We start from the raw sequence: 12,495 nt of genomic DNA on the forward strand, positions 1-12,495 counted from the left end.
CCAACTCCCAGCTGCAGCCCTCCTGTCCCAGCATGGAGCTCCCTCCCATACCTAGAGAACCCATTTAAAGCTCCCACCCCCAACCTCTGCCCCACATTGTCCATGTGTGGAATGACTTGTTATAAGATACATAGTCTCCATATTGCTGCACATAATGAAAGTCATTCTAAAGGTGATAGAAATGTAGCCGTGTTAGTCTGGGGTAGCTGAAGCAAAATGCAGGACAATGTAGCACTTTAAAGACTAACAAGATGGTTTATTAGATGATGAGCTTTCGTGGGCCAGACCCACTTCCTCAGATCCAATAGTGGAAGACTATTTTCTTCCACTATTTGATCTGAGGAAGTGGGTCTGGCCCACGAAAGCTCATCATCTAATAAACCATCTTGTTAGTCTTTAAAGTGCTACATTGTCCTGCATTTTGATTCTAAAGGTGGACATATAATATTGGAGAGAACACTGCCTCCATGGCCCCTCATCTTTAAACCTATGACATAAAAGCTCCTGTACACACAACTGAAAAAACCTGGAACCACCTCACAACTAACAGAATGGAAGCAGATGCAGTAAACTGAAATCAAGGTCCATCCAGCATACATGCTGACCACTCAGATCTCTGAATTTCTCAGAGAGATAAGAACAGACATGCTTAAATCATGACAGCTTTTGTTTGTTTGGGATATGAACAAGCAAGTTTCCTGCCTTCCAGCCATGGCACCTGAAACAGTCAGACCATCCAAGACAAGGTCTGAATATACTACTTACAGGCTGGCCAACCTGAGGGGGAGAAAAAGGAAGACTGGGCACACATTTGCAGAATCCGTTCCAGAGTCACAGAAAAAAGTCAGGCTGGCTGAGAGACTGAGGCTTTACACCAGGGGTGGGGAACCTAAGGTCCAGAGGCCGGATGTGGCCCCAGCTTGCCTGAATCCAGTCCCAAAAACTTGGGGCTCCCTCTCTCCAGAATTGGGGAACCTGCACTGGTGCTCCAGCCCCCTTCCCCTTCCTACCCTCTTGCGGGGCTGGAGCACAAAGTGTCTACTAGCCTGCTCTCCCCCCACCCCCCAGGCTCTGGTGTGTGAGGGCAATGTGGGGAGTGCTTTCTTCTTTTCAGTCAGGGATCATGTCAGTGAATGGTTGGTTTTTTTTGGCTTCTCACTTGTGTGCAGCCCCCAACTGATGTTTCTGAGAGTCAGCGGTCCAAAAAAGGTTTTCCTTGTCCTTCAGCCTTCTGACACTAGGAATGTGAACGTTAAATGATTAAGAGCTAAGCCTTACCCTTAATAGAGAGGTTTACCAATTACGGTTAATTGGTGGGGGCTGCAGTAGCCCCTTGACCACCACAGATAGGGGGCTGCTCCAGCCCCATGGGGCCCACCCATAGGTAGGGGGCACTCCAAAGTTTAACTGGTTAAACAGGATTTTATATCCCTACTAGGGAGCAGTGCCCCCTGGTTGCTATGGTCACCAACCCTGCATCTGTAGGGACAGGCAGGCCCAGCGCTCTCCTCTGGCCACCAGGGAACTGCCAGCAGCAGTGCCTGCCCCTTCCAGGCCACGCCAACACTAGGCTCTCCTCTATCCCCAGGGCAGCTAGCCCCAGCTTCCCCCCCTCCCAAAGCTGCCTGGGAGACACCACCCTTGTTTTCTTTTCCCTGGTCTCCGGGGAAGGGGGGAGGGGGATCGGTCAGGCAGGCAGGAGAGGGTCATTCGGAGGCCTCACCCAGACCTATTCTCTCTCACCACCACCACCAGGAAGGGCTGGACTGCAGCCACACCAGCCCAGGCCCCTTCTCCCCTCCCACCCCTGCCACTGCACCAGCCTGGGCTCCCCCTTCTTCCCCCCACCCACGCCAATCCAGGCCCCTTCTCTGCCCCACACCCTGCCATGGAAAGGGTAGAGAGAAGAGCGACAAGAATGATTAAAGGTTTAGAGAACATGACCTATGAAGCCAGGCTTCATGAACTGGGCTTGTTTAGTTTGGAAAAAAGAAGATTAAGGGGGGACATGATAGCGGTTTTCAAATATCTAAAAGAATGTCACAAGGAGGAAGGAGAAAATTTGTTCCTCTTGGTTTCTGAGGACAGGACAAGGAGTAATGGGCTTAAAGTGCAGCAGGGGAGGTTTAGATTGGACATTAGGAAAAAATTCCTAACTGTCAGGGTGGTCAAATATTGGAATAAATTGCCAAGGGAGGTGGTGGAATCTCCCTCTCTGGAGATATTTAAGAACAGGTTAGATAGACATCTGTCAGGGATGGTGTAGGTGGAGCTTGGTCCTGCCTTGAGGGCGGGGGGCTGGACTCGATGACCTCCCGAGGTCCCTTCCAGTCCTATGATTCTATGGACTAACCTTAACCCCTCTGGCTGAGGCCATCTCAAGCCCTTGTCTCCTCTCAGCCACAGAAGGAGTGCTCCGAGGCTTCGCACACCCATGTGCTCTTCCTGGCTGATAAGCACAAGGGAGGAGGGAGGCATGGCATGGTAGCCAGCACTGGGAAAAGCAGAGGAAGGGGCTGCAGGATGCCAGAGTGATGCAAGGACATCACTGTCATCCCACAGGAAACAATTTATAGATATAGTAAGATTCGACATTGCTGTCCATTAGGATTAGCAACTCCTACCCTCTTCATCCCCACAACAGTGTTCCCAGCTACTGAGACCATCACCACAGATCCGACTCTGGGCACAAGGAACATTTGCATGGGGCAGTCCAGATCTTTTGAGCCCTGCAGCACACTTGAGAATTTTGCGCCAAGGTACTCAACCCCAGAATCCAAATCGACAAGAGACATAAGGCTATCACATGCAGTTGGTTACTTAACACTGTATATGGAAACATTTAACTAACCAAAGATTATTTTTTCATTGTTTCATTAATATTTGATACTTTCATAATAAAACTTTACACAATACTGCCCAAGTCATCACTGCATTTACAACTAAGAATCTTTGAAATACAGGTGAAATATTTCACAAGCATTTATAATAGCATGAGGAACGTTGAACTCCAAACACACAATATTCCCCAATGTTCCCATCTGCATTTCACCACTCCACCCCATCAACCCAAGGCTAACATTTTCAGGCATGTGAGTCAATACAGAGTAGACATTTCTGACAGAATTCCTATGGGTATTTATGTTCTCTGTGGAACCCCTACTGTCTGCTACTCAAAAGTCAGATCTCCATGCCTCTGTCTCCCATCCATAAGTATGGCTTTCCCAGAGCTCTCAAATACTGTCCAAAACCAAAATATGCAGTTATAGTGGGTTGGAATATTTTTCTGCTGCTTTCAACCTTTTCCGTAAACAGCACCACCTTCCTTTCAAATGTACAAATGCACATTTGACTACTAAGTAGTAACTACTAAGGAGATAAAATTGTTCCTTCCTGCAGTTCAAGCAGCTTGTGAATGACTTCTTTGCCAAGTGCCACCATGGCTTAACAACCAAGTAAAAGAAGCAGTGAGATAAAAAGGCATTGTTTAAAAAGTGGAAGTTAAATCCTAGTGAAGAAAATAGAAAGGAGCATAAACTCTGTCAAATTAAGTGTAAAAATATAACAAGGAAAGTAAAAAAGGAGTCTGAAGAACAGCTAGTCAAGTACTTAAAAAAAGTAATAGCAAAATGTTTTTAAGAATATCGGGGCAGGAAGCCTGCTAAACAACCAGTGGGGCTGAGCCATTCTTTTTGGGTAACAAATCCGAGGAATTGTCCTAGATGGAGCGAGGTGTGATTAGAGATGGTTTTGGAACAAATTGATAAACTTAATATTAACATGTCACTAGGACCAGATGGCATTCATCCAAGAGTTCTGAAAGAACTCAAATGTGAAATTGCAAAACTGTTGTTTGTAACCTAGTCTAAAATCAGTTTTTGCACTTAATGACTGGAAGATAGCTAATGTGCCACCAATATTTAAAAAGGCCTCTAAAGCTGGTCCTTGCTATTACAGACTGGTAAGTCTAACGTCAGTACCAGGGAAATTAGTTGAAACTATAGTTAAGAATAGAAATGTCAGACACAGATTGCTGGGGAAAGTCAACATGGTTTCTGTAAAGGGAAATCGTGTCTTATTAATCTACCAGAGTTCCCTGAGGGGCGTCATCAAGCATGTGGACAAGGGGGATTCAATGAATATAGTGTACTTAGATTTCCAGAAAGCCTTTCACTGGGTCCCTCGCCAAATGCTCTTAAGAAAAGTAAGTTGTCATGGGATAAGAGAGAAGGTCTTCTCATGGATTGATAACTGATTAAAAGACAGGAAACAAAGGGGTAAGAATAAATGGACAATTTTCAGAATGGAGAAAGGTAACTAGTGGCTTTCCCCAAGGGTCTGTACTGAGACCAACCCTATTCAACATATTTATAAATGACCTGGAGAAAGAGATAAACAGCGAGGTGGTAAAATTTGCAGATGATACTAAACTGCTCTAGATACTTAAGACCAAAGCCGACTGAGAAGAGCTTTAAAAAGATCTCACAAAACTAGATGACTGGACAACAAAATGGCAAATGAATTTTAATAAGGATAACTGCAAAGTAATGCACACAGGAAAAAATAATCCCAGCTATAAATAATAAAAAAGAAATGATGGGTACTAATTTAGTTATAACCACCGAGAGATCTTGGCATCAATGTGGATAGTTTTCTGAAAACAGCTACTAAATGTGCAGCAGCAGTCAAAAAAACCCAAACAGAATGTTAAGAATCATTAAAAAAAAAGGGATAGAGAACAAGACAGAAAATATCTTATTGCCTCTATATAAACCCATGGTACACCCACATTTTGAATACTGTGTACAGATGGAGTTGCCTCATCTCAAAAAAAGATGTATTGATATTGGAAAAGGTTCAGAAAAGGGCAACAAAAATGTATAGGGGTTTGGAACGGGTCCCATATGAAGAGAGATTAAAAAGACTGGAACTTTTCAGATTAGAAAAGAGGAGACTAAGGAGGGGATATGATAAAGGTCACGATTTTTAGACAGGCATGAAGAAAGTGAATAAGGAAAAAATATTTACTTATTCCTACAATCTAAGAACTAAGGGTCACCAAATGAAATTAATAGGAAGCTGGCTTAAAACAAACAAAAAGGAAGCTTTTCTTCATGCAGTGCAGTTAGCCTGTGAAACTCCTTGCTAGAGGATGTTGACGACCAGGACATTAAAAAGAGTTTAAAAAACTAGATAAATTCATGGAGATTAAGTCCATCAGTGGCTATTAGCTAGGATTGGTAGGAATGGCATCCCTAGCCTTGGTTTGTCAAGAGGCTGGAAATGGAGGACAGGAGAGGGATCACTTGATTACCTGTTCTGTTCACTCCCTCTGGGATACTTGGCATTGGCCACTATTGGTCTGACCCAGTATGCCATTTTTATATTCTTCAGCAATAAAAATCAGGTTTTCCAGAGTAATGGTGTGGAGGTTTTTCCAGTTAATGTCCATATTACTTCTGGGGGCGCAAAGAGTTCCTTCTCCATTAATTTAAATGGGACTGAGTTCTGAAGGTCCAGGCATCATTGGCCCTTATAAATGCAGTGTCGTCTAAGTCTATAAACCAAACATGGTGGTCCGACAGTCCCTACGGAATCTTGAAGAACCCCTCTGTTCATAAATGCTACCTCATGACAGGGGAAGGAAAGGGATTGGAGGAAAATGATGGGACAATTGATGGAACTCATGTGCCCAATACTATTTGGGAACTTCATGCCTGCAAAGCATCAATTATCTCTGAGCATTACTCAGCTTCCTGAACTAGTTAAATAGCACCTTAAAGCAGGGGTGGGGAACCCAAGGCCCAAATGCGGTCTTCAGCTTGCCTAGATCCAGCCCCTGAGGCTTGCCCCCCCCCAGTATTGTGGAGCCTGCATTGGCATTCCAGACTATCCCACCATGGGGCAGGAGCAAAACATGAATAATGCTCCTCATCTCACAGGGATTCTGTGAAGATAAGTTAATGTGTGTGAGGAATAGATACTATCATGAGGATTGCCATAGAAAAGCTCATGAAGAAATTAATTCTGCTTTCAAAGCAGGTTTCAATAGTCCACAGTAAATAAGGCATAGGGCCACTATAAAGGGCTCTGTTCTTCTTGTGAGTGCCCTCGGTATCAGACGAGTTTTGTAGTCTCTCTACCCGGCTGTCTGCGGGAGAGGAAGTGTCCAATGTGTGGCCTGGGACCAAGCTTCTTCTTACCCAGTTGTAGGTGCTGGGGAGGTAGGGGGGAGATGGGGGAGGACCCAGGCCAGCCCACTCTTCTGGGTCCCGGACCCTGTAAGTAGCAGTTACTTGCTGTCACGTCCCTGGCCACTTCCCAGGGAAGCTTTTCTGTCCAGCCCTTTCTTTTGGGCCTTGTGGTCAAGTCCTCCCTGACCAGGGTTCTGCAAGGGTTGCTGCTGGCTTACCGGCTACAGGACCTGGTTCTGACCAGGTATGAAGTCCAGCTTCCACTTGGAGCTGCCCGGAATGCTGCTGTTCTCCCAGTCAGCCCTTAGGTCTGCCTGGGTCAAGCTCAAGGAAGGAACTGCCAAGCCCAGGCCTACCACCTTCTTTTATATCAGCCTGCTGCACCCTGCTTGGCTGCAGCGGAGTCTACCACACTATTCTGCTTGGAGGACCTCTTTTCTGTGCCTGTTGCTGGGCAGGATGCGGAAAGGCCTCCACAGGGATATTGGGGCCTTGTCCACCCCATCACAGCCATGCACACTGAACAATGAAGACAAAACAAAATATTGAATAGTTGCTCATTAACTGAGCACTGTCCATCAATTTGAGACAGGGGTCTTAGAAAAAAGTGGGATCACATTATAAAAGACTACTAGCAGATTTACTTGGCATTGTGCAGGTCCTTAATTTTTTTAAGGAAAGATATGCTTTATTTAAATGATTGTATTTCTCAAAAATAGCATTACTTTTATTAAGTTAATTTTAATAATTTTAAAATGGGAATTCCATCAAGTATTTTTTTCCTCCATCCCTATAAATTCTTATAATTTGCTATGTCTTACAAAAAGGACAAGGGTCAATTTGGTTTCTAATAGCATTGTCTTCTAGTTTTCAAACCTTAAGCATTCATTTAGCATTGCCAAAACAGTGCACTACTCCAAATATTTCTGTTCTATCTCTTTTCTATAAAGTTTGAGAAGCAATCCAAGTTAATCCTATTTTTTCTGGTTCAGTCTCATTCTGTTTCAATATTCACTCAGTTGTGTAAATTTTGGGGACTGTACTTGATTTGGTGATTGTCTCTTGTTTTTGGTTCATGAGAAGCAATCCTTTTCCAGGCACATCCAAACTTTTACATTGCTTTAAGTTAGGAGGAAGCTATATTCCGAATTTGGTGGTCCTAGCTCTTACCTTTTAGAAGGAGTTCTTAAACAAAAAGGACAAACTCTAAAAATATATAGTAAATTATAATGTGTGCGCACATAGCACTATGTCCTAAAGGTCAAATAATCTTAGATTATTTCAGAGTGACATGAGAAAGGACGTGTCCTCCCCTCAATACGGGCTAATGAATAATCATACAGCAATGACTGAGAAAACTACATCATAATGCATATGAAAAAGGTGGCCAAATTAAGGTTGCAGAGACCACCTCAATTCTGGCATTTCCTAACTTGAGTTCTTGATTTTGCCACCTTAATAGTGTTAATTTCTGTAATATTTATACACAGAAACCAGAAGATCATAAGGAATTAAAAATACCACATCAAAAAGCATTTCAGGCAGATACATAAAACTAAAACCCATCCCTTCAAAATGTGTACAAAAGATGCAGCCACCTTACATTTTGTAACACTAGTATGATATACGGGGCATTCAAACTATGAGAACAAGGAGAAAATGCTTTTATCTGTTAAATAGAGCATATGACAAAAGTGCATTTTATTTTTTAATCTGCAACATTTACATTGCCTCACTGCAATCCTCTGGAAAATGGGCTTTTAATTAAGACAAGAGAGGTGTTACTAAAATTCAGCAGTTAGTAGAAATATGAAGTTTTAGACATTAACATATTGTTTGAACCTACCTTTCTGCAATAATTTGACCTCTCCATTCTCTTTCTTGATCTCATTCATTATTTTATATTTCTTCTTTTCTTTCTGCTTCTCTCTATCTCTTTCTTTAATTTTGTCTTTCATTTGATCTGAAAGGGAAACATTTTAAGATTGAGCAGGAACAGAAGCGTGGGACAGTGTCACATGAAACACATGTTTCATATTTCTCAAAGACTAATCAGTTTGGGGAGGGAGTGGGAAAGGAAGAGTTCTTTCAATCAGGATTTGGACAATGACATTTACAAGTGCTCTCATATCTGTTATACAATAGTGACAGTGTCTAACTATACTGAACCTCTATTTTATGGTTCTGTTACACTAACTGTATACAACTTTTTATACTATCTGGTACTGGATCAGTGATTAAAATAGTTATGCATATTCATTACAAGTCAGTACTTTTGGTTATGTTTACATTCCATTTGCAAATAATTTTTATTTCTTGAAGTTCAGAGTTTCATTAAATATTTTGTGTTTTTCTTATCTTCTAAAGAAAAAAGTGGAATTTGCATTTTCTTACAGGCATATCCACAACAGCAAACATCCTCTTAACATCTAAAATCTGAGTATTACACATTGCAAATGGAGCTTCAAAGGATATCTGAAAGGTATGTGATTTTATATTTGTCACTACTGCTGTCCAGTTTGAAACCAATCCTCCAGACAAATTTGGAGTTGAAAGATCATTTATGTGACATGTCCTGGTTGCACGATAGCATAAACAGCATTTAGATGTTAAGACTCTCGGATGGAAATGGAAGAGAAATATTCAATCTGGGCCTCTTCTTCTGAAATATTATATTAGCACAACAAGAAATCTTCTTCATTAGAAGAAGCATTAAGACTGCCCACCACTATCCCACAACCTAATAGAGCTTACCTGGAAGATTCTCAATACCCAGTTTTTATTTCCCCTCTTAAATTCAGCCTGGGGTTTTATCACCATTTGCCATGGCTCTGACTTCTGAAAGACTGAGCCAGACGTTTTTGCACTTCATTACATGAAATAGCACATAGTAGAGTCTGAGGGAAATGCTCTTGAGGACTAAACTGACTCTTAGCAGAGACCAACTTTTGGGACCAAACATTTATGTTCAGTCAAATGCAATCTTTTACTCCTGGGAGAACTCTGCACCACTACATGTGTGCAGAATTCATCCCTTCTCCTGGAAATATATTCTGCTCAAATAGCGCTACAGTTATTATTTTTACCCACCAGAGTCTGCTGTAGCACCAGAACAGCCAGCAGCATGAATGCAGGAGTTCAGAATAGCTTTGAGGGTGCGGAGAGTGCACAAGTTGGGGCACAGGCTCAGGAGCTAGTGGGATGGCAGCACTGAGCCAAAGGGCTGAAAGGGTTAGTGGTGCAAAACCACATTGGGATGGCGGCTACACAGATCCCTAGAGACAAAGGGGGAGAAAAGGGTGCAGGGACAGGGGCAGATAATGCCTGACAGAATGGGAGAGGTTTGGGTTCAGAGTCTGCAAGGGGGAGGCTTCCCAACTCCCTAAATCCCCCTCTCCCCCAAAAAAATCCTGATCCATATTTCTCCCACCCACATCCAGCAATGTTTATACATATTTGTACTGTGTTAAAAAAATGTTGTAAGCCACCTCAAATATTTTAGAGAGGCAGGGTAAAAATATTTAAATAAACTCTCCACATTCACACCAGGCTCCTTCCCGCCCTCTCAGTTTCTCTGTTAACCCTATCTCCCAAGCCTTTGCACTGCTTCTGACAAGTGCAAGAAATACAGTCTGTATTGTAATTTAGAAGATGTACACAAAGTTCTATTTGAATATGCCTAATAAGGAATCCATTTGTCAAAAAACCACCAGCACTTGTCTCTATTGTTACAAACATAAATGGTAACAGGAATTTTGAATTAAGTTACCAAAATAATTGAAACTGGCACGCTTATATTGGGTTATTTTTTACAAATACAAAATGCGAACTTAAAACATTCTGCAACAGAACAGTTCTGTGCACAATTCCCCCAGGAATACATCTTTTTGGATTCATTGCGACAGACATGAGATCAGGCTTTTTCATCTCCTCAGAGACCAGTGCTGAAGCTGGTGACCATGCACTTACACAACCATGCATTTCAAAGCCAGAGGTTTAGCCATTATGTATGTAAATATTTGTATTAGTCATTTTATAATGTCTCTTAAGTCTGTTTCATATTGTAGAAACTTTGTATTAAGCATTTTCATATAACTTTATATTAAGTCTTTTTATAATGTTATAGTCCTTCAGGAATAATCAAGGTAAAGAAAATTGATAGAAATGTAGCTGTGTTAGTCTGGTGTAGCTGAAACAAAATACAGGACTACGTAGCACTTTAAAGACTAACAAGATGGTTTATTAGGTGATGAGCTTTCGTGGGCCAGACCCACTTCCTCAGATCAAATAGTGGAAGAAAAAATTGTCACAACCATATATACCAAAGGATACAATTTAAAAAAATGAACACGTATGAAAAGGACAAATCAAATTTCAAAACAGAAGGGGGATGGAGGGGGAGGAAGGTAAATGTCTGAGCTAACGATATTAGGAGGTGATAATTGGGGAGCTATCTTTGTAATGGGTAAGATAATTAATGTCTTTGTTTAAACTTAGGCATAAAGTGTCGACTTTAAGCATGAATGTCAGTTCAGAGGATTCTCCTTCAAGTGTGGTCTTAAAAGGTCTTTGAAGCAGGATGCAGGTAATCAAGTTGTTGAGACAATGCCCTTTCTGGTTGAAATGGCAAGAAAAGAACGGTTACTTACCTGTAACTGTTGTTCTTCGAGATGTGTTGCTCACGTCCATTCGAAGTACGTGTGCGCACTTCAGACAACTGTCATGTGGGTCGCCTCTGGGCATAAACTTCCTGCAGGCAGCACACGCCTTAAAGCCCTACAGCCCAGGCATTCCTCACCTCCGAGGGGGGAAGAGACAAACAAAGAACCTAACTATCTAACTAAGAGAACTATTTACAATCAAGGTAGAAGAACGGGAACCATTAACTAACTGACTGACTAAGAGAGATAGAGACGCTCCAACGACCGTCATGGGCGGTAAGAAGGAACTGAGGTGGGGCAGTATTGGCAGGGGTACTTATGCCCTGCCATGGTGGCGCCACTCCAGGGGGCGCCCTGCCGGCGCTATGGGTACCGCTAGGGAAAACGCTCCGGAAGACACGGTGCACGCGGTGCGCACACCTACTTCGAATGGACATGAGCAACCACTCGAAGAAGAAACTGTTTTTTCTTTGTGATCCTGTCTAATATCTGTTTTGTGGGCATTGATTCTTTGGTGAAGTGTCTGAGACGTTTGTCCAATGTACATAGCAGACAGACACTTTCGGCACATGACATTCCTGCTCATCCAGAAATATAGTTTATGCTATCATGTGCCAAAAGTGTCTGTCTGCTATGTACATTGGACAAATGTCTCAGACACCCGGCAGCACCCCAGCTGTCCCCGATTCAGCCACCGCTGAAATTGACCAGCGGCTTACTCTGGGAAGCTTGGGGCAGAGCAGCTCTGCCTCGGGCTTCCCGGAGTCAGCTGCTGGTCAATTTCAGCAGCGGCTGAATTGAGGACAGCTGGAGCAGAGCAGCTGGGGTGCTGCTGGGTTGGTCCGGTAGCGCCGCCCCTCGGCGCTGCGGGACCAACCCGGCAGCACCCCAGGTGCTCTGCTCCAGGTGTCCCCAAGTCAGCTGCTTCTGAAACTGACCAGCGGCTGATTCCGGGAAGCCCGAGGCAGAGCTGCTCTGCCCCAAGCTTCCCAGAGTAAGCCGCTGGTCAATTTCAGCGGTGGCTGAATCGGGGTCAGCTGGGGTGCTGCCGGGTTGGTCCCGCAGCCCCCAGGGGCAGCGCTACAGGACCTACCAGGCAGCACCCCAGCTTCCCCGATTCAGCCGCTGGTCAGTTTCAGCAGCAACTGAATCGGGGAAGCTGGGGGCGGAGTAGCTCCAGTGGTCTGGCTGCCCTGAGCACTTCAGGGTTCCTGATGGTGCCAGACCAATGGAGTTTTACTGTATTTAAGTTGATTTAAAACTTTTGGAGAACAACTTTAACTGTTCTGCATAAGCAGTGTTTTTTATGAATCAAAACATGAATAACTCTTACCAAGTGAGAAGAGCCAATAAATATCAAATGATGTTTTAAAAGATAGTAGTGGCATTCAATCTAAGATTATATTTAGTAGGTTCCCTCCTTTAACTATGTATTTTTACCCTTTTGAAAAGCAGAGCACTACAGTACTGCTGAAATTACTAGGTTCCATTCCGAAAAAGAAAAATATTAAAGGTTCTTTCTTATTCTTCCAAATTATAAAGAAATATAAACTAATCATAAGAATCTTCTAGGACAGAGGTTCTCAAGCTATTTGGTCCATGTATCCCTTTTCAAATACAATGTTAATCATGGTCTGCGA

The 12,495-nt window shown here is 43.0% G+C and overlaps 1 protein-coding gene across 3 annotated transcripts in view; it reads right to left on the reverse strand.

The window, feature by feature from the left end:
* RSBN1L (round spermatid basic protein 1 like) overlaps positions 1-12,495 on the reverse strand; it is a 78,176-nt gene that overhangs the window by 47,552 nt on the left and 18,129 nt on the right. For 2 of the 3 annotated variants that reach the window (XM_075926681.2, XM_006137518.3), the window contains exon 2: positions 8,041-8,157. The exons of the other annotated variant lie outside the window; for it this stretch is intronic. In XM_075926681.2, coding sequence (XP_075782796.2) covers positions 8,041-8,157 — 117 coding nt within the window. The remainder of the gene's footprint in view (positions 1-8,040; positions 8,158-12,495) is intronic. 3 annotated transcript variants of the gene reach the window in all.

This window comes from Pelodiscus sinensis, chromosome 1 (genome assembly GCF_052426305.1).
Source record: "Pelodiscus sinensis isolate ZL-2025 chromosome 1, ASM5242630v1, whole genome shotgun sequence".
Lineage (NCBI taxonomy): Eukaryota > Metazoa > Chordata > Testudines > Trionychidae > Pelodiscus > Pelodiscus sinensis.